Below are 23327 nucleotides of genomic sequence, written 5' to 3' on the forward strand. Positions count from 1 at the left end.
CTTGCCCTAATAAATTGATAAGTATCCACTCCCACACGATAGACCAATAGGCTGTAGGAATGTCTTGTTTACTACTCAGCTGCCCATTGTGGTTCAGAAGGAAAGGTATTTCCAAGGATGGGGGAGAGAAACCTCATTCTCGTTGTAAGTTTTCAGAATAAGAATCTGGTGGAGAAACTGGCTTCTTGGGGGTAGCCTCGAAATAGAATCTGAGTTTAGATTTGCCCAAGTATGGATCGCATATATGTGATAAAACAAACTGTGGGTGCTTTTGCCCAAGATCCACCCAAACCTTTAATGGATAATATCTACAAACAACACAGCTGCTATAACAATGAGCAGTGGTTGAATCTGATGTCTATGATCACTGCCGTTGATATCTTGCTTTGCTTGCTATCTGGGGATGTCTGGTACCTCACTGGGCTGATTTTTTTTTGTGTGTGAAGAGACCACCATATGGGATAACGATTACTGCCTTATCGGCAATGGTTCACTGATACAAGATCAAAATTTTGGAACTCTCCAGCTAATAAGCACTGAGACGTGACTTGTAACCTCAAGGGCACTTGGATGACCAGTAACAGTATATAAGCTCTAAAATAGTGTCTAAATATCCAAGGAGTTGTGTCCTATCAGAAGGACAGGCAGATGGGCAAAGGGTTGCATTGCTAGTAAGGAATGAAGTTAAATTGATAGCAAGAAGTGATATAGGATCAGAAGGCATAGAATCTCTGTGGGTAGAATTGAGGAATCGCAAAGGTAAAAAGACCCTGATGGGAGTTATGCATTGGCCCTCTAGCAGTAGTCATGATGTGGTACAGAAAATTAATAGGCATATAAAAAAAAGCAATATTACAATAATCATGGGGGACTTCAATATGCAGATGGACTAGGAAAATCAGGTAGTAGTGGATCCCAAAAAAAGGAATTTGTGGAATGTCTGAGATTGTTTTTGGAGCAACTTGTGACAGAGCCTACCAGGGAACAGGCAGTTATGGATTTGGTGATGTGTAATGAGACAGATTTGTTCAAGGAACTTAAGGTGAAGGAACCCTTAGGGAGCAGTGACCACAATATGATAGAATTGACCCTGCAGTTTGAGGGAGAAGCTGGAATCAAATGTAATGGTATTACAATTAAATAAAGGTAACTACAAAGATATGAGGGAGGAGCTGGCCAGAATTGATTGGAAAGGGAGACTAAAAGGAAGACAGCGGAACAGCAATGGCAGGACTTTTTGAGAGTTATTCAGGAGGCCCAACAGAAATTCATCCCAAGGAGGAGGAAATGTTCTAAGGGGAGGACGAGGCACCCACTGGCTGATGAGGGAAATCAAGGACAGCATAGTAGCGAAAGGAAAAGCATACAAAGTGGCATGGATTAGTGGGAAGCCTTTAAAAGCAAGCAGAGGACAACTAAAAAAGCAATAGGGTCGGGGGGAGAAGATGAAATGAGTGTAAGCCAGCTAATAATATATAAGAAAATAGGAAGAGTTTTTCAATATGAGAGATTGGGCCACTGGGAAATGAAGCTGGGGAAGTAATAATAGGAAATAAAACAATGGCAAGAAACGGAATAGTTACTTTGCATCAGTCTTCACGTTGGAAGACAGCAGTGGGGTGCCAGAGCTCCAGGAGAGTCAGGGAGCAGTGTGTAGTGGTCATCACTACAGAGAAGGTTCTGGGGAAACAAAGTTCTGAAGGTGGATAAATCATCTAGACCAGATGGACTATACCCCAGGGCTCAAAAAGAGATAGCTGAGGAAATAGTGGAGGCATTGGTGATGATCTTTCGGGAATAACGAGTCAGGGAGGGTATGTGAGGATTGGAAAGTAGCGAATGTAACACTGCTGTTTTACAGAGGGAGGAAGGCAGCAGATGGGAAATGGTAGCCCAGATAGCCTGACTTCGATTTGTTGGCAAGATTTTAGAGTCCATTATTAAAGACGAGACCTCAGCTTATTTGGAAGTGCATGATAAAGTAGGAATGAGTCAGCACGGCTTTGTCATGGGGAGGTCCTGTCTGACAAATCTATTAGAGTTCTTTAAGGAGGTAACAAGTTAGATAAAGGAGAGTCAGTGAATGTGATTTAGATTCCCAGAAGGCCTTTGACAAGAGGCCATGTAAGTTAAATAAGTGTCCATGGTGTTGAGGGTAAAATCCTGGCATGGATAGAGGATTGGTTGAAGGCAGAGAGTGGGGATAAAGGACTTTTTTTTCAGGATGGCAGCCAGTGACTAATGGTGTGTCTCAGGGACAACTTTTCATAACATTTTCATAACACGATTTGGAGGAAGGAACTGAAGGCACAGTTGCTAAGTTTGCAGATGATGTAAAGATATGTAGAAAGACAGGTAATATTGCAGAAGCAGGGAGTCTGCAGAAGGACTTGGATGGGTTAGGAGAGTAGACAAAGAAGTGGCAAATGGAATACAATGTGGAAAAGTGTGAGGTTATGCACTTTGGAAGGAGGAATGGAGACAGACTATTTTCTAAATGGGAAATGCTTACAAAATCAGAAACACAAAAAGGGACTTGGGAGTTATCGTTCAAGATTCTCTTAAGGTTAACGTGTAGGTTCAGTCAGTAGTTAGGAAGGCAAATGCAATGTTAGCATTCATATTGAGAGGGCTGGAATACAAGAGCTAGAATGTACTCTTGAGGCTGTATAAAGCTCTGGTCAGACCCCATTTGGAGTATTGTGAGCTGATTTGGGCCGTATATCTAAGGAAGGATGTGCTGGCCTTGGAAGGGGTCCAGAGGAGGTTCACAAGAATGATCCCTGGAATGAAGAGCTTGTCATTTAAGGACTCTGGTTCTATATTCTTTGGAGTTTAGAAGGATGAGGGGGGGGATCTTATTAAAACTTGCAGGATACTGCAAGGCCTGGATAGAGTGGACGTGGAAAGGATGTTTCCACTAGTAGGAAAAACTAGAACCAGAGGGCACAACCTCAGGCTAAAGGGACAATCCTTTAAAACAATGAGGAGGAATTTCTTCAGCCAGAGAGATGTGAATCTTGGAACTCATTGCCACAGAGGCTGTGGAGGCCAGATCATTAGTGTCCTTAAGACTGAGATAGATAGGTTCTTGATTAATAAAGGTCCAGGAGTTATGGGGAAAAAGCAAGAGAATGAAGATGAGAAAAAATATCAGCCATGATTGAATGGTAGAGCAGACTCGATGAGCTGAGTGGCCTAATTCTGCTTCTATTTTTTATGGTCTTGCTAAATTGCTTATTATGTCTATTGGATGTGATTCAGCTCATCTGTGCATCTTCTGCAGGTGAAGTGAACCATCGCCAAAGCCCAGCTGCATTGCCTGCGCTCTGAGGCTGCCTGGAGTAGTGGGAGTTTGGAAAGTGGTGGTGGCCTATTGCAGTATACAAAGTTCAGCACTTCAACACAATCCAGTCACAGATTATAAACCAATGTCTGTACATTTATATACAGCCTGTTTTAAAAGTTGACAGAAGAGCTCATTACTTATTTTTTATATATGTATAAACAGATTTTTATATTGTCTACATTTTTTTAAAAGCTGTCATTTGATATCCAAAGGTTAGTGTTCAGTGAGCTCCAGTACAAACACCTTGTCCTTTCTATTTTCTGTTAAGACCTGTTCACTGACTTTTCACACAGCAAACCTTTGGCAGTTTGCTGTCGCTATGGGTTTGGTCAGTGTACTATTGGAGGTCACACTGAGGTGGAGCACATTACAGTTGGAAAGACAATTCGGGGAGACTGACTTCATTATATATATATAAAAAAAATACACCTTTCCCCGGGCATTGTGTTACCACTTGTAGAAACTTTGGTGCCTTTCTCTCTTCCCCTCCTCTTCTTATCTCTATCTCCTTCTCAGTCTCGCATGAAAAAAGTAATTCTGGTTCAATTGGCATGTGTTTCCAGAAAGTAGTCCTGAATTTCTGGTCCAAAATGAGACCCTATAAGCCAGAGGTGGAAATGACATAATCTGCTGAGAGCAACATGTGGCCTGTGATGGGTTAGACTCCAGTTTCTGCCCTAACACAAGAAGGGTTGCAGAAATGTAGGGAGAGGGGTGATGAAGTAAGTGGGTAAAGCATGCCAATTTTAAACCTTTGGAAGTTCACATCTGCTTTTCCATTGCTGTGATGTTTGATGGCAACTGATTCCACCCAGGTGTTTTAATCAAGGTTTACAGTTAATCAGCTGCTTCTCCCTCAGCAAGCTATATTTATTTAAAAATGGACAAGCAAAAGTCTGATAAACCAAAGGCAATTGATTTTTCTGTAACCTGCTGCTTCACTGTTTCACAAAGAATTTCCCCTCTGTACCTAGCTGAAAACTGCTCCCTTTGTGTAACATGGACTTCACCCTCTAGAAACTAAACTCCATAATCAGTGCCACACATATTGAGGACATGATACCTCTTTCTTGCCAAATCCATTTTTCCTCATTGTACCCCACTTCAAGGATGTTTAAAATCTGTACAAGAACCTAAGTGTTACCTAATTTAAGAGCTGCTATGAGAGTATTTGTTTTGATGTAAAGTCAATCTGTTAATAACTGAATTGTTGTTCACAGTGCTTTTAAATTTAATGTATATAATTGTTCCAACCTGCAATTTCCAGATGGAAGGAGAGTTTGTTGTCTAAGGCAGCTTGTTCTTCTGTTATGCACTGCATGCAATGTCTTGTTCCAGTTAAAGTCTTTTAATATTTCTTCTAGATTTGAGTGGAATAGGGGTGGGAGTTCTCCTCCAGAACCCAATGTGGCTGGGGGGTTAGGAATGCCAGAACATGACAACCCCCTGGAGAGAGAACTTACAGCAATGGAGTATACAGGATAATCTGTTTGTTTCAGTAATGAAGATCAATAATGCTCAGGGTGACAATACTCAAATTTAGTGTTGACATTTTTAGGGTCATAGTGCTTTCTCTCTCTGCCAGTTTGATCCTTTGCAGTATTCTGAGAATCCTGACCATTGCTCAATGCAAGCGTAATGTCAGAAATTTCAATACATATAGCTGCCTATTCAATTTCAAATAAAGACCAGTTCTTTTTAAGAAATCTTGTTGCTAATCATGTACAACTGGTATGTGTTTTGTCCAAATTTGTAGTGTAGGATGAAGGCAATTTTCAGATTGATGCAAGTGTTTGAAGTTGGCCAGGGAGGAGGGAAATTGAGGCTGGAGCTTCATCAAGCCTCTCAAATTATTTTCAAATGTTTATTATTGAAACTAAAAAAAAATGTACACAGGAAATAACATTTCCAAAATCACAGTAACTATACATAGTGTGGACATGAGTCAACCTGAACTTTAAATGTACAATAGTATAGAATTTGGTAAATGTTGGGTCTACACCTTCCTATTCAGACTCCTGACATGGAATGTGAAGCATACAGCTTATTCTGATCAAACCAACTGCTTACATCAGTTGCAATTCCATGAAAGGGGCTTAATGCATCGTTAACTGAGACCAAAACACTATCAATTACTGGTGAGTAATCCAGTGTTCAGTTAGAAGGCATGTAAGTTGAGTAATTATTGCAGCAGAGCTCATTTAAAGTGACTTATTTGGAGGTAAAAAGGTAACTTGCTGCAGCATGCCTGCTCTCCTGGTATTGGGTGAATCATTGCACAAACCCCAAAACAAAGTTTGACAGGATCATTTAACCAGGTCCCAACATAATGCACTCCTCCTAGGAAACCAAGATTGCCAGCCAACTGGAGGTCAAATTTTACTTATGTGAAAGCAAGAACAGGCATGACTCATTTGAGATGGGAATTGTTATTCAAACTAACTTTTACTTTGTTTAAGCTGGTAAGAACGAGAAACGCAATAAAAAGGCATCCATCACCAGTAATGATCTCAGCCCTGCAGCATTAAAAGTAAAAAAATCTCATGAACAAAAACAACCCCCGTTGCATTTCACAACAGTGGTTTGCCCTGTATTCTTTAGGTTGAAATAACCAATGTCATCCAAACAGTGCAGACATTTGATCACACTGAAAGATGGTAGAACTGAGAGTTAATCTGACATCACTCTGCAGCCACCAGGAAACCACAATGGATAGTTCACAAGCAGCATTTGCAAAATAAGTCAATATCTTAGTGACAGCTAGTGAGTTACGACATTACGGTCCATTGGATCACAAAGGTTCAAAGTCTGCATGCTGAAGATAGTAAGAAATGGAGGCAAGTAACATATGTCAGTTACAGGTAAAAGTCGATAATGGATTTTACTGCAGACCATTGGCAGGGCTATAGTGGCTCCATAGTAGCCGGTATACATCGTCCTATGAAATGATGATAAATCAGGGTCAGAGGTTTGAATTCACTTCAACCTCAATGTATAAATGGAAAACAAAGGAACGTTAACAATCAACATGTTATCAATGCAAAATCTGTCCCGAGATTCTCAAACCCTGGCAACACCACAATGTTGATCAACAGGAGTGGGGTCAAAACCAACAGGTTAATTAAGGAATCATTAAGGAAATTTCCTTAGCTGTCCTCAAAATACTGAAAAAGAGAGAAACTTTGTTTTCCGCAGTATTACAACAAAAACTCAGAGTTCCTTGGCCAACGTTCAAAATTCAGTAAACTTGTAAAACAAAATCCATACGAAGAGAATTTAGGCTTTAGATCATTTGTTGGCAGTGTCTGTAACAAGGAATATTCAGAGGGAAGGATGAATAACACGTCAATGGAGAACATACTCATTCAAAAGCTGCCATCAGAAGCTGAAGTTCACGAAAAGCACTGCCTTGACGGCCAGGCAGTCCTGCTTTACTCTGAAGAATTGGGAGTAGATTTTTTAACTGTTTGTAACAGAGTTTACATTTCTGGTGCCTGCAAAAAGAAAAAGAAGTCACAAAAATGCAGATTTAAAGGTAAATGAGAATTTGCACTTTCAGCTTTATCCAAACTGTCCCCAGTTGTTGTTTTTATTCCTTCTTTATCTGTTAGATTAGTCTCCTCACCCGTGTTTGTGTGAGATTACATCTTCATGAGAAGCATGTTACAACAAAATAATGTATTATGCTATTTTGTAACTGTACCATTTTGACTATTTAAGAAAGCGAGATGTTTAAAACTGAGCTATCTTAACTTCCTTTGAAATTGACAAATTATTGAAAAATCTATTATTTTGCTTAGAACTAGTAAGAATAGTTAAAGCTGGTTCAGTATAGTAACAAGCATTGTTCATAATGTGCAAATCAGCAAGCAACTTGTGGTAAGAAACAGAAAACTGAATTGTCATAAGTTGCCAGACAACTTGCACGCCCTGCCATTAGTTTCATAACATAAGGAATAGGAGCAGGAGTAGGCCATCTAGCCCTTCGAGCCTGCCCTGCCATTCAATAAGATCATGGCTGATCTGTCATGGCTCAGTTCCACATTCCTGCCCTCTTCCCCATAACCCTTAATCCCCTCGCTTATCAAAAACCCATCAACCCACGTCTTAAAAATATTTAGCGAGGCAGCCTCCACCACTTCAACAGGCAGAGAATTCCAGAGATTCACCACCCTTTGAGTGAAGAAGTTCCTCAACTCCGTTCTAAACTGCCCCCCCTTTATCTTGAGGCTGTGCCCCCTAGTCCTACTGTCCTTTCTGAGCGGAAAGAGTCTTGCCACCTCTATCCTATCCATCCCATTCATCATCTTATACGTCTCAATGAGATCTCCCCTCATTCTTCTAAACTCTAATGAGTACAAGCCTAGTTTATTCAGCCTCTCCTCATAGCTCAACCCCCTCAACTCCGGCATCAGCCTAGTAAACCTCCTCTGCACTCCCTCCAAGGCCAAAATATCCTTGCGTAAGTGCGGCGACCAAAACTGCACACACTACTCCAGCTGCGGCCTCACCAATGCCCTATACAACTGCAGCAAGACCTCCCTACTTTTATATTCAATCCCCCTCGCTAGGAAGGCCAGCATCCCATTAGCCTTCCTGACCACCTGCTGCAACTGCAGGCTGGGTTTTTGCGACTCATGCACAAGGACCCCCCCATAATCTCCCAATGAATTTTACAAAGTTGTTGTATTTGCACATCAACTCCCTATTAAATGATCACAAATAATCAACAGCACAATCACCATTTAACAATGTGATAAATGTAATGACTGTCAATAATAGAAAATAACCTGAAAATAATCGAAAACATTTGATTTAATTTTTTAAATTACATGTGATTTGCTTTCGGCTTTAGGTATATCCCTTTAAGGGGCTATCCCTTTATTTTGTCCCTCAGGTTTTTCGATTTAGTTTAAACAGTTATTTGACTTCTTCAAAAATAGGAATAATAGAAAACATTGCAGAGATATTAAAATTAATTTACACAGGTATTAAATATCTGTGACTTCTCTATCACAAATTGTTGATGCATTAAGAGTCCATAAATTATTTTAATAAGAAAATGGGATCAGGTTAGATATTTCATGGAATTCTGTGTGGCTAAATGATAATCAATGACGATATGAATAGCAATTTCAGGAATATTTGTACACAGTGGTGAAAAACTGGAAGGCAGTTCTGGAGGGAGGAGAGGTGGAGAAATCCAAATCCAGTGGAGCAGGCAATTGATGATAAATCAACTGACATCTTTGACGGAAGATAAGAGTACTACTCATGAAGTATTAAGGGGTTAAGAGAAAAGGCAGTGAAATGGAATTGTGCCATCGTGGAACAAGGTCAATATACTGATTTGACCAATTCTGTTCCCTTTTCTAACCAATTTGGATTGATGGTGTAGCACAAATCCCGAATTGGCTGATGGGGTGTAAGGAGAGCGTGGATCCATTTATCCCCAAATGAATTAAGCAAATAAAGCAAAAAATTTACGAACTTACAAACAAGGGACAGGAATAGGCCATTCAGTTCCTTGCAACTACTCTGTTGTTTAATAAGATCATGGCTGATTGAATAGTAACCTCAAATGTCCAGCCTACTCCCAACAACTTATCACATTTAACAAAAATTTATCTACCTCTGCCTTAAAACATTCAAGGACTACCCTTCCAGAAAGACCCATTTATGTCTACTCTCTGCTTCCTGTTGGTCAGCCAATCTTCTATCCATGACAATGCATTACCTCCTATACCATAAGCTTTTATTTTTCCATTATAACTTTTGATGTGACATTTGATCAAATGTCTTGTGGAAATCTAAATATAGTACATCCACTGGCTCCCCTATATCTACAGCACATGTTACTTTCTCAAAGAACTCCAATAAGTTGATTAAACATGATTTCCTTTTCATAAAACCACATTAACTCTTCCTGATTACCTTTGAACTTAGCCAAATGCCCAGCTATAACTTCTTTAATAAAAGCTTCCAACATTTTCCTTGTGGCAGACATTAAGCTAACTCGCCTATAGTTTCCCTACCTTTTAAATAATTTAGTTACATTGGCTATCTTAAAATCTAATAGGACCTTCCCTAAATCTAGGGAGTTTTAATTTTCCAAAACCAATGCGCCAATTAGGATTTTGATTTGATTCATCATTATCACATGTATTAGTATACAGTGAAAAGTATTGTTTCTGGTGTACACTATACAAAGCTTAGAGTACGTAAGCTTGGAAAGGAGAGAGTGCAGAATGTAGTGTTACAGTCATAGCTAGGGTGTAGAGAAATATCAAATTAATGCGAGTTAGATCCATTCAAAAGTTTGATGGCAGTAGAGAAGAAGCTGTATCTTTTCCCCGAAGGAAGAAAGTGGAAGAGAGCATATCCAGGGTGTGTCTGATGCAGTCCTGGGCCCTTATCAGCCTGCAACTCAAACAATTTGCTCAGTCCTACCTATAGGGGAGGCAGAAGTGTAGTGGTATTGTCTATGGACTAGCAATCCAGGGTCCTAGGTTAATGCTCTGGAAACCTGCGTTCGAATCCACCATGGCATATGGTGAAATTTGAATTCAATAAAAATATGGAATTAAAAGTCTAATAACATAAGGACATAAGAACATAAGAAATAGAAATGATGACCATGAAACCATTGTCTATTGTTGCAAAAACCCATCTCGTTCACTAATGTCCTTGAAGGAAGGAAATCTATCTGGCCAATATGTGACTCCAGACCCACAACAATGTGGTTGGTTCTTAAATGGCTTAGGGATGTTAATAAATGCTGGACCAGCCAGCGGACACGTCTGGGGGCATCCGCTGGCTGGTCCAGCATTTATTAACAAACAGCATTTATGAACAAATAAAAAATATTTCTCTAGTGACTGTAATTGTCCTGATATCAACCCTTCATTCCATTTCCTGGTTTATAGCTTCTTATGGGATGTTACATATATTCTAATAATGAATACCTGTTCAATTCATCTGCCTTCTCCTTCTCCAGGCTCACTTTCTTTAGGACCAACACTCACTCACGTTCCACACAAATAGTATGAATTAAGATATTGTAACAAAACGACTGCACAATGAATAGTTTTTGGAAAGTGCCATGCATTACTTATACTACCTTTCTTCTCGTGTTATGTCCACTCCAATCGAGGGTGGTGTAACCAGATTGTCTGCCATTAATGGTCCAAATCGCTGCAGGATCAGCTTAAGGGAAGTACAACCAGTCTGCACGTAGCTATAGGGAAAGAAAAGTGATCAGAGCTCAAGTAATGGAAGGCCAATTCACTTGATCTTGGGGGAGCTAAGCTATTTCACTAAATTAAGAAAATAAATGCTACACATGAATTTTTATACTTTTCAAGGGAAGGATTACCCATGCTCATAAATGGAACGCCACCATACATTTAATGTCAGCATCAAGTCCTCAAGATCAGCTAAAATTTGGACAGAATACTGGGGCTATTTAATCTACATCTATTAACATTCATCACATGGAATCTTGGATAAGCAATCCTACCCCAAAATATCCTAGTTGATTCAGCATAAGAATGTCAGTTTATGGGTTTGTGTTTGTGATGAACTATGCGGTAGACAGACTTTCGAAATTCACGTCGCAAGAGGAATTTAAGGCGAGATTCTCAATTCAAATCCCTTGAGACACAACCAAATTGAATTAGTCCTAAAACAAGGTGTAGAATTAGCTTATTGAAATGGGTGAGTTGGGAAACAGACAATCTCGCCTCTAATATACCCAAACCAACGTCTCAGCTTTTAATTTCAACAGTGGAATTGAATATGTAAACTGAATATGCCAAATGGGATGTTCCAATAAAATTGGCACAGGATCTAACACATTTTTTTTTCTTCCTATTTAACTCCATCAGCTTGGAAACAAATACTTAAATTTGGTTCTGAATTGAAAATGAAAGGTTGCCCAATTGTGTATTAAAAGGTAATCTGCTGACAGACTGTGGAGAAACCATCTGGTTTCTGCAAAATCTTTTTTATACTCTTACCACAACTGTAGCTAAAAATATCAGGACACAGCAAGTCAGATTTCAGCAATCATTTGGAGGCTACAGTTTTCAATAACAACAAAGTTTCCCTGTATTTTTGTTCAACTGAAATCAAACAATTCTCTCCACTGCTGAATGGAGGAAAACCAGTGGCTAACTTCACATACTATTCAAGAGAAAAGGGCTGCACTATTTTGGTTATTGGTAAGGTTTACCATTTTAAATTCGAGAAGAGTGCATGATGTTCTGCAATACAAACACTGCACTTGTGCAGTACAGATTCCCACAACGCAATACTCCAGCCCCTACTTAATACAGGAACAATGCACAAAATGACTGCTGACCTCTCATATTTGCTCTGCAACAGTTTGTCAATCTGAGGAATGATTGAAGGGCACAGGTCCAGTTTCCACAAGGCTCTGAAACCAAAGATATGTGATCAGTAACTGCTTGGGGGGACATTCAGCAGGTGTGTTAGTATCAATCAATCTTTTATAAACTGATAACAAAGTGTCATTGCATTTGATAAAACATGGTTAGTAATCTTGAATCTCAAAAGCAACGTCATTGCCACCTAATTTCTATCATTTGTACCATATTAATGTTACAGGATAATCCACTGCAGCTGCCAGATGCTCCTCTCCCAAGTTTCTCATAAAGATTCTGTTGAGTCCTGAAAGAGAAGCCAGCAAAAATACAGGACAAGAGCACAGTAAACAAAATGCTCATCTTTGAGTGTGTTGTTGCATCTTGAACAGTAATGCAAATTGGACAAGAGCAATTTCCCACCTTTTATTTCCTTTCTTAAACTTTTATAACAAATCTGACAGAATCCAGTACAAAGCAATCATAGCTACACGTCTTGCCTTACGCAGCTTCTGTGACCCATAGATGGTAAATGACTGAGCTTTTCACACAAAGTGAAGCTTGAGGCCAGTAGTTTCTGACATTTACTAAAGAGGAGAAAGGAATGGATTTCAGGCTGCACGTGCTGGAAACATATGGTGCTATCGAGGGAAGAAAAATAATTTAGAAGACAGCCTGTCAGGAAGGCTTTTATGTAAAGTGGAAGGATTATGTTACTCCAACAACGAATGCCTCCGCCTGACTTGCTGCGTATAGAGGACAAGTGAAATGCCAGACAAGGGAAAATACAAAATCAGCAGGGTTGGACAGTGGTGGGTGAAATGTGAAGCAAGGTGCTTGGACCCAATCATAATAAATATTCAGCAAGTAAAGTAGAAATCTACTACTTATGGACTAAGAATGTATTCAGCCCCTCAAATCTAGTTTGCTATTCAATTAGATTGTGGCTGATCTGTACCTCAACGAACAAAAATCTATCAAATGCCATCTTGAAACCTCCAGTTGTCCCAGCATTGACAGTCCTTCGGAAACACAGATTTCTACTATCCTTTATCTTGAAGATGTACTTCCCAATTTCATTTCTAATTCTTAGTTCTAATTTTAACACCATGTTATCTCTTCCCTGCCAAAGAATCCAGAGGTTTTGTGGCACAATAGCAGCATTCTTCCCCATGGCTGGAACTTCAGGATCATGTCCCACTCCAAGACTTGACAGCCTCGGAAGCTGCATTTGTATCACAGCCAAAAAGGTTGATTTTCAACCTGTAAATTCTTCCGGCGTGTCTTAGGCAGGCTGTAAGGGTGGAAGTGTTTCCTGATGAGCCATGCCCAATACGGAGTGCTACCCCTCTACAACTGGCTTCAGGCCAGTGGCTTCTTCCACGAAAGATACGCAATGGAACACAGACATGGGAATGTGCTTTACCTGCCTCATACATTTCTAGATGCAAAAAAATCTTCTAAGTTTAGATCATAATAACATCTTAAACAAAGTGGAACTATTAAAGATTTATAGATTGCATTTTTTAAGCCTCCTTAACACATTGAAGAACAGCCTTTGGACAGATACATACGGTTTGAGATTAATAATGTTCAGAATGTCCACAATGATCGCCAAGTCATTCATGGTCACTGCTGAGTCTATGGAGGTCTGCAATGAAGAGATTAGAATATGCATTCTGAATCCAGGACATGCAGTTCTGCAGGATACAGCATACAGCAAGCCCATAAATGTTGTCAGCAGGAGGTTTAGACAAAAGCAGACTTGTTTTAACTTAAGGGTAAAGCAATAAACTTGCAGCAGTGTAACAAACATTACGAATTCTTCTGCCAAACAGATGTCAGTTTTACCCAGCCAAAATTTCAGTATTAAAATTGAATAGGCTGAATTATAAGACAATCTTTTAAAACAACAGGAAAGGAAGCTGTACCATCTAGCAACAAAATGTAGAGGTTAGTGAGTTACAAAACCATTAGGAATATGGTAACTGTACAAGTGTACAGGGACAAAGTCTTTTCAGAATTTCTGGCTTGTAAATCCAGAAGGCAAACTCTTTAAAGATATCCATGGGAGTAAAACAAGTAATGATTCCTCAGAGAAAGCCAGGAGCTTTTAAATATGCAGCTCCCAAGTTTGCATGTGGACTCATATTGTCATCATTATTCTCATTTGCCATATCATAAAATGGTTACAGCAGAGGCCATTTGGACCACTGTGTCTGTGCTAGCACTCTGCAAGAGCAATGCAGCAAGTTTCACACCCCTGCTTTTCCTCCACAGCCCTGCAATTTTTTTTCTTTTCAGCTAATTATCCAGTTCCCTTTTGAATGTAACAAGTGAATCCAGCCTCCATCAGACTCTCAGGACATGCATTCCAGACCCTAACCACACATTACATAAAAAATAAAATATCTTCCTCATTTCATCTTTGGTTTTTATTGCCATCCACCTTAAATCATTGTCCATCAATTTTCCACCCATCTGTCATAGGGAACTGTTTCTCCCCATCTGCGTGTTCTCTGTCCTGACTCCTTATGATTTTGAGCACTTCTATCAAAACTCCTCTTAACCTTTTCTTTTTTAAGAAGAACACCAGTTACATGCATAAATTGGAGAAGCTGGTGAAGTGGCTCACCCTGTAATAATTCTTATAAATCTTTTCTACACCCTTTTTAAAGCCTTCATATTTTCGTAAAGTGCAGTGCCCAGAACGGGATACAATTCCCTAGTTAATGAAAAACCACTGTTTTACAGGGGTTCATCATAAACATCTTGTTTTGGTAATCTATGTCTCTATTAATATTACATAGGATCCCCTAATGCCTTATTTACTGCTTTCTCAAATTGTCCTACAATCTTCAACAATTTATGCACGTAAACCCCTGGTCCCTCTGCTCCTCCATCCCTCTTAAAATGTTATCCTTTATTTTGTATTGCCTATCCTCCTTCCTTCTACCAAAATGCATCACTTGACATCTCTAAACTTCATCTGCCATTTGCCCACCCTTTCCACCAAGCAGTCTATGCTCTCTTGAGCTCTCACAATCCTCTTCACAGTTCACAATGCTTCCACATTTTGTGTCATCCGCAAATTTTTTTTTGTACACTTATATTAAGGTCTTTATTACGGATCAAGAAAAGCCGTGATCTTAATATGAACCTTTGGGGAAACCCACCACCTATGTTCCCCAATCCATAAAACAACCATTGATCATTATTGTTTCCAATTACTTAGCCAACCTTGTATCCAAGCTGTTGTATTATTTTACTGGCTCTAACTTTGCTGCCAAAAAGTGGTGTGTTATTAAACATACATTTATCGATTCTCTTAAAGCATAAAACCAAATCCGTTCTAGAAACTAATTCGTTGAATCTCACGCCATCCGGCATTAGTCAACGCCAATCGTCCTTTTTGTGCCACATCAAAAATACTATCCAAATTCCTTTATTTCAAAGGATGACACTTACTACATTTGTATAAGTCATTAAATTGTATGAATATTTTGTATTTATTCTACGGCGGCATGGTGGCACAATGATTAGCACTGCTGCCTCACAGCACCAAGGACCTGAATTTGATTGCCAGTTTGGGTAACTGTGCAGAGTTTGCACATTCTCTCTGCATGGGTTTCCTCCGGATGCTCCGATGTCCTCCCACACTCCAAAGATGTGCTGGTCAAGTACATTGGCCATGCCAAATTCACCCTCAGTGTACCCGAACAGATGTCGGAATGTGGTGCCTAGGGGATTCTCACAGTAACTTCATTGCAGTGTTGATGTAAGCCTATTTGTGACAAATAAATAAACTTTATTTTAATTCACAGTAACAATCTGCATGAGAAGGAACTGGACAGGTCTATTACATGCTTTCATCCAAGTATACCATTTCAAGGCTATTTTTTTCTCTTCAAGGTAAATCCTTTCAAGCTGTCAAGGGTGTGTAAGTGTTTGGGATTAGATTAATAATTGCAAGCATATTGGTTATTTTTAAAATCTCTGCTGAGAATAATAACATAGGTTTTCTTCAGAACAAACAAATTGCAACTCAAGGTGTTTCTAGTTGTTCAAATCACCAGCAATCTGTCCTGGTCCCTCCACGCCGACATTGTAGTTAAGAAAGTCCATCAACGCCTCTAAGTTCTCAGAATGCTAAGGAAATTTGCATGCCCACTACAACTCTCACCAGTTTTTACCCTTGCACCATAGAAAACATCCTGTCAGGATGTATCACAGCTTGGTATGGCTCCTGCTCTGACCAAGACCATAAGAAACTGCATAAAATTGTAAACTAGGCCAGTTCATCACGCAAACCAACCTCCTATCCATTGACTGCACTTCCTGTTGCCTCACGAAAGCAGTCAGCATAAACAAGGATCCCACACACTCTTGACATACTCTCTTCCGTGGGGAAAAAAATGTAAAAGTCTGTAAACACATACCAACTGAGTCAAGAACAACTTCCTTCCTGCCCGCATTACACTTTTGAATGGTTCTATCACACATTACGCTGATCATTCTCACTACCCTATTGGTAACTGCAATAATATATTCTGCGCCATATCCTTTCCTTCTTTCCTATGTACTCTATGAACGCTAACTTTTGTCTGTATAGCAACAGAGAATACTTTTCACTGTATTCCAACATATATGACAATAGTAGACCAATCCAAAGATGTGCAGGTTAGGCAGATTAGCCATGATAAATTGACCCTTAGTTCCAGGGAGATTACTGGGTAAGTACTTGGGGTTACGAGGATAGGGCTGGGGGGGTGGTGTCAGTGTAGACTTGATAGTCCAAATGGTTGCCTTCTGCACTGTAGGGATTCTATGATTTCTAATAATTCAATTCAAATCGGGTCAGAAGTCAATGTTTGCAGCAAATATTAAAAGGTAGAGAATTCTAATAAACAAAAAGTAAAGAAAGGTTATTGACATGCCCGATTTATAGACAACATTTGGGCTGCAGCTGCGCAGTACAGACCCCAGGTAGGAATCAGTTGACAAATGACAAATTCCAATGTTGATCATCAACCACTGCACCAAGAAATAATCCCATTAAACTGGGGAAGGGTTTGGAGCAGGCACAGGAGAAAATAAGGAACTGAATTTTTTTTTGTTCCTCTCAGGGGTACACCATTATTTTATTGAAAGTAACTGTATCACTACATATTAAAAATCACTGCACTGACCTTGACATCTCCAGTAGTCCATACAGCTCTCACTGTGTCTAGATTCTTGAATCGACTTGTTAATACCACACACATGGTGTCATGTCCTTTCCGGATTTGGCTCACAGCATCTTCGTCACTCAAATCTGCCAATTTATTATTCTGAGGCTGGATAAACATTTTATAAATTAAAAGAACTCAACACAAAAAGAAAATCACTTAATTTGCTGAATTGACAGGAGCCTCTGCTGAAGACTTCCCCATTCATAAATTAGGGCAACCACCTAATAAAAAAACTATCAAATGCTGAGCGCACAGGAGGAAAACAACTCTTAAAATGTTATACTTTTTAGTCATGTGATCTCTGGTCTCTGAGATATTATTCAGATTGGTAACCTCCATATTTACGTAATAATACCAGCACTTCAAAATTCCATGCACGATGCTAAGATTTTTCAATGCGATCACAGACAATACAAATAAGAAGTTTCATATTATTTAAAGCTCTTAAATTTTAAGACTATATTTTATCAGCATCAAAATAGTGAGGAATTGGAGTTTCCTTCATGGATAGGATATGACTTTTAAAACAAAGATTTACTTACTGGGGGTCTCCGTCACCATGTGCTATTCTTCATCTACCAAAGTTTTAACCCAGGTGGAGTCTTACAGTTGATCTCACATCTATATCCAGAACCAAATTAGCCACTGTGCAAATGCTTCTTTAGTATACAGATTCAAAAAAAGGGTGCACATTGCTTTAAGTGTACAGATGCATGCACTAAGATTGCAAGCTACCTTTAGTGTACATGCTCAAACAGCAAGGATGGGCAAAACTAGCCAAGTGGAATTCTGATTTCGTCTGACCTCTACTGCAGATCACAAACAAGTTACTGGATATTGATCACAGCAGCAGATCTGGTTTATATTACAGTCAACTATAATATTATTGCTGCCTTCGGACAGCAAGAGCTTGTACAGAACAGAAGCAGAGAATATGCAACTGCAAAGAAAAATTAAATTACCCAAAGGGAAATCACTAAACACCACTTACTGGGAGAAAGTCTGCCACCTTCAACCCAATGGGCTCATTTTTAGCGATCGGGATTATTGGTTCTTCAGACTGGTTAATGGGAGTGGAAGTTGCTGTTGGAGGAAAGTTCAGCTGATCTGGCTAAAAGAGAACACAGTTTCAACAGTCTGGATGGTGACTGCTCCATATTATTTCTCACCACATCATTAACCACTCATTACAAAACCGGGAAGGTCTCAAACTTCAAATAGTATCTATTCTAGTCAACCAGAGTTACATGAAGAATGCAGCTCTAAGAAATCAAAATATCCCAAAGAAAACCAGGAGATCCCGTGCAACACCAAGCTGCACAGGCATATTTGGATCAAAATCCGATCATCATTCTTTAATTCCAAAAAAATGTAAAAAATCCCTGTTACTAAAATTCTTTTCTTCCCTGACAAATTAACCCCACCATTAGTAATAACATTATTACAGCAACATGCATTTATACATCACATTTCTTTTAAAGTCCCAAAATACTTCAGAGGCATTTTTTGTTTAAATGGAGACAAAAGGAAGGAAGGAGATATTAAGGAGGATGGCCAATTGTTTGGTCACAGATGGTTACGAAGCACTACTTGAACTGGAAATACAGCAACGCATAATTGCAATACACAAGATATTCGTTTTAATGTTTTAGTTTCCTATTATTTTCTGAAATTTGTTTTGCTATCAGATGTGCATGAAAAAAGCTTTTTAAATAGATGTTTAAAGAATCATTAGGGCACAAAGAATGCTATTCAGCCCATCAAGATCATGCCGGATCTCAGTACATAGAAACATAGAAGATAGGAGCAGGAGGTGGTCATTGGGCACTTTGAGCTATTCATTACGATCATGGCTGATCGTCCAACTCAACAGCCTAATCCTGCTTTCTCCCCATAACCTTTGATTCCCATTCACCTCATGTGCCGTCTCTTGAATGCATTCAATGTTTTGGCATCAACTGCTTCCAGGAGTAATGAATTCCACAGGTTCACCACTCTTTGGGTGAAGAAATATTTCTTCATCTCCATTCTAAATGGTCCACCCTGAATCCTCAGACTGTTATCCCGGTTCTGGACGCCCCACCATTAGGAACATCCTCCCTGCATCCACCCAGTCCAGTCCTGTTAGAATTTTATACATTTCTATGAGATCTCCCTTCATTCATCTGAACTCCAGCAAAAACAATACTAACCAAGTCAATCTCTCCTCATACATCCGTCATATCCAGAATTAGCCTGATAAACCTTCGCTACACTCCCTCAAAAACAAGAACGTCCTTCCTCATAAAAGTAGATCAAAACTGTACACAATACTTGGGGTGTGGCCTCACCAAAGTCCTGTATAATTGCAACAACACAACCATGCTCTTGTACTCAAAACCTCTCGCCATGAAGGCCAACATATCATTTACCTTCTTTATCACTTGCAGCACTTACATGCTCACCTTCAATGACTGAATGCACAGGGACATCCGGGTCCTGCTGCACAATTCCCTCTCCGAATTTACAGCTATTCAGGTAGTAATCTCCCTTATTATTTGCACAGCAATCGAATCATTCCAATTCCTCACTCCAGCCCTGTAACTGTACAAGTTTATTCCCCCCGCAGTAGCCACACAATTTTTTTGTGGCATCATTAATTGTCTTCACTTCCACCACCCTCATAGGTAGATCCAGCTCATTACTATTTGCTGCCTAAAAAGTTCTTCTTTACAGCATCTCTTGCCCAAAACCTAAACTTTGTCACCCCTCCCAGTCCTTATACCATCAGTTAATGTGAATATGAATATGATCATCTAAAACAAATCTGCCGACTGGTACAATATTTTGGTGCTAATCGGAACAGCAGAGAGAAAACAAATCTGATCGTTAAAAAAAAACAAATGGGAGGCAGCAGTTTGGACGTTTAGATAATTCTCCCAAGAACACTGCCCTGAAAATTTAAGCATTCCTTCTTTTAGGACTGGTTTCAATCATTTTAATGTAGTCAGTGGCTTGCCCAGTAATCTATCATGAGGCCTTTTTGGCTCAACATCTTCAAATTGTTGAACATGAAAATTCAAAGTTCCTTGCAATTATACATTTCTTTTTTCCTGATGCCACAATGCTTCTGCTCGAAAAGCTATAGCTTTTCCTCTTCAGAAATGTTTAGCAGATTGAGCCAATCAAAAAGGAACAACTATTTTCCTTCAGAAGCCAGCAAAGGACCAAGTCTGAAGAGGATTTATTATTAGGTTTTCCAATGTGATTTTTGAATAGATGATGATTAAACATACCTCTGTTACCCAAACAATCATTATGATCTGTTTAAGTAGAGGTGCTTAGATGCCAGTTACTTCTGAGGAATGATAAACAATATGCCCAGAATTGGGAAAATTTTCATCAGTTTTGCAAAAACCCACTGACATGTTTGATAACCCTGCTGACACTTCACATCAAGAATTCCTTGATATCCGCAACTTATGTACTATCCTTGACAACACAATGCCCACTGGTTCTCTCTTTGCAGTATAGTCAGATACAGTATGAATGAACACTGCTCGCAAAAGCTTGCTGTGAACATTACAAAACAGAGTTATAAAATATTAAAATGTGACTTCTGGATGTTAGTGATATGATTCAATCTCACTACTTAGATATAATACACCACCTATGTCTGATGAAATTCTCAAGAAAGCTGGACCCCATTTATCATTCATCGCCTTCTTCTGTGTTTTACCAAACCTACGCTTGCCAGGCAATGAAACATTGTAGCCCTCCTTGGTATACCGAAAATACAGCCTTTCCACTTGTTATCGTGCAGATGACTTAAGCGCATGGCAGAGCAGCCAAGTACATAACAATCAGTGCTCTGCATCAGACAAACAATGAAAAAAAGCTGCCAGCACTTAAGGCAGTCCTCAATTTTGCCCAAGGAAGCAATCACTCAAACTGCAAATCCTGCGGCTAAGCTTGAAGGAGCTTGGATCCTTAGATAGGGAGCTAAGTGGAATGATAAAACCTAATCCCAAAACTGCAAGACCCTAAATTGGTCACTTTGGTCCAAATACTCAAGAAAATTAAATGGTTTCACTAGTTTGTGTTTCAATGACATCAAAAGCAGCCACCTGCTCTAATGTGACTAGAGATTGTTAGATTGCTTTAAATCAGAAAGCATGTCATTTAGTCAATGTCTGACAATATATCCACAGCTTAGACATCCAGCAAAAAATAGAAATGAGGATTTCCCCATTAGCTCAGTGGATAAATGTATTATGTGGTGTGGCATTAACCCAAAAAGGACTGAAAGATTCCAGATTTGATTCTAGGTCTGTACTGAATTAGAGAGGGGGTGGGGGGCAGCAGATGGGGATGATGTTGTTGGGTCTAAAGGTGGGGAAATAAACAAAACTAGCCATGTTTTAACTCCGGCTACTCAATTACCACTTATCCAGAGATGTATTGGACCTGCTACATGTGATAAAACATGGTCAACATTTGCTTCACAGGTTCATGCATTTAGATCAAATATGCAATATATTGGTAGCTATGGGACTATGGGCCCTATTTTACCATTGCGTCGCGCATGTTTTCAGGTGTGAAAATGCAGTAATGTTGGGTGAAAGGCCATTAACGCGATCCGCACCTGCGTCTGTGCAGGTTGCCTCTTTACCGAAACCCAGGAATGGCAGTGATTAGATTTGCGCCCAAAACCACCGCAACAGCACTTGCATGCATTTAAATTGAATTAATGAACTGCCCGCCCAACTTTATCAGCATTTCCCCCTTTACCACATTTGCCGATCCGGAACCGCGCTGTAATGGACCTGCTAAATAAAAGTCTGAATTGGGTGTTCCAGCTTCTGAAGAGCACGTTCCAAGCTTCCAACGGCTCTCTGACTCAGATCAGTGGTGGTGATGGTGGGGACAGTAGCGGTGGTGCTTGGGTGGGGTGGAGGGGGTGAGGCCAGATTGCTGTCTGGTTGGGGAGGGGGGAGGGAGGAGAAGGTGGGTCAGATGTATCTCTGGTTGGGGGGGTGGGGGAGGGAGGGCTGATCATTCTCTGGTGGGGGGGGTGGGGGACTGCGGGGAAGGAGGCAGGTTAGATGTTCCTCTGTGGTGGTGGGGGGGGAAAACAGATCTCTGGTGGGGGCGCGGGGGTGGCAGGGAGGTCCGCTGCTACTCTGCGGGCTATGGGGGGTGGAATTGGTCTGGGAAGTAGGGTGGATGGATAATGGGGACAGTGATGTGTGTGTAGTGGGGGGGGAGTGGATAAAGGGGACAGTGATGTGTGTGCGCGTGTTGGGGTGAGTGGATAAAGGGGGACTGTAATGTCTCTGGGGGCCATTGCTCCCACTTTTTGCCCCCGAGCCACTTTCTCCGCTCTCTGCGGTCCGGGAGCAATCTGACATGGGCATGCTTTTTCAAATTTTTTTCCAACTGCGCATGCGCAGTTCAGAGCTTTGATTGTTTCGGCCACGCTAAGCCCCACCCAGAGTGTGAATGGGACTGGAGATGGTTGGGTGCACATGGGGACGCCTGAAAGCGGATTTCTAAGTCGGATCTGCATAATGCCCAGATTCAGCACTTAGTATGAAAATGGTAAAATTGGGCCCTGACTCACAGAGAGTCAGAATCTCTGGAAACGAGATAAATTAAAGAAAAACAGGATAACACATTGCTTGGATCATACATTCTGCACATGTACCAGTTTCTGAAATCACTAAATATTTAAAACAAAATTAATCTATTGTGAATGCTGGAAATGTGAAGTATAAACAGAAAATGCTGGAAATATTCAACAGGTCTAGCAGCACATGGAGAGGGAAAATGAGTTAACATTTCAGGACAAGGACCTTTCTTCAGAACTAACTAGCTTGGTAGAACGGGTTTTTAACATATGAGTGATGGTAACACGTCTTCCCCAGATTGCCTCACTAACCTGTAATCTTTTCACTGCAGGAGAATGCATCTCTGTTGGAGCAGCTACTTTCTCAACTTCCTTCACCGAAACGGTATCTACACAAAATATTGACATAATGTATAAAGTCCAGAACTAAAGAGAGGAACATTAAACACAACCCACTGAGTACCAATAAACTACTGTGTGCATTCATACACAATATTTTCATGAACAGTTTGATATTTGTAGTTCATTATTTAGCATCTGCTCAGAGTGAAAAGGTGGGGAAGGGTTCACGATATACGAAACTGAGATAAATAATGAGTTCAATAAACTTCAAGAAAAAGGAATAGGTATTTTTTAAAATTTTGAAATCAACCAAAATTGTATGGAAAATCATTTCAGCTATAGTATGACAATGGAATACAAGTATAAATGAAGGAGTTTTTGGATTGAAACTTGAATAGCAGCTTCATTTAAAT

The 23327-nt window shown here is 40.0% G+C and overlaps 2 protein-coding genes across 7 annotated transcripts in view; one reads left to right on the forward strand and one right to left on the reverse strand.

The window, feature by feature from the left end:
* Positions 1-5653, forward strand: part of kifc3 (kinesin family member C3) — a 66448-nt gene extending 60795 nt beyond the window's left edge. For all 5 annotated transcript variants that reach the window (XM_080187179.1, XM_080187178.1, XM_080187181.1 and 2 more), the window contains one exon: positions 3287-5653. In XM_080187179.1, coding sequence (XP_080043305.1) covers positions 3287-3333 — 47 coding nt within the window. In that variant the 3' untranslated portion in view covers positions 3334-5653. The remainder of the gene's footprint in view (positions 1-3286) is intronic.
* Positions 5654-5775: 122 nt separating this feature from the next.
* The window catches only part of katnb1 (katanin p80 (WD repeat containing) subunit B 1), a 52551-nt gene continuing 34999 nt past the window's right edge, over positions 5776-23327 (reverse strand). The window contains exons 13-19 of one of the 2 annotated variants that reach the window (XM_080187184.1): positions 22885-22961; positions 17956-18075; positions 16923-17069; positions 13308-13384; positions 11712-11786; positions 10470-10586; positions 5776-6843 (exon numbers count right to left, since the gene is read on the reverse strand). In XM_080187184.1, coding sequence (XP_080043310.1) covers positions 6711-6843; positions 10470-10586; positions 11712-11786; positions 13308-13384; positions 16923-17069; positions 17956-18075; positions 22885-22961 — 746 coding nt within the window. In that variant the 3' untranslated portion in view covers positions 5776-6710. The remainder of the gene's footprint in view (positions 6844-10469; positions 10587-11711; positions 11787-13307; positions 13385-16922; positions 17070-17955; positions 18076-22884; positions 22962-23327) is intronic. The other variant, XM_080187185.1, reaches the window with a different exon arrangement.

Source organism: Carcharhinus amblyrhynchos, chromosome 4 (assembly GCF_965287045.1).
Source record: "Carcharhinus amblyrhynchos chromosome 4, sCarAmb.v2.hapA, whole genome shotgun sequence".
NCBI lineage: Eukaryota > Metazoa > Chordata > Chondrichthyes > Carcharhiniformes > Carcharhinidae > Carcharhinus > Carcharhinus amblyrhynchos.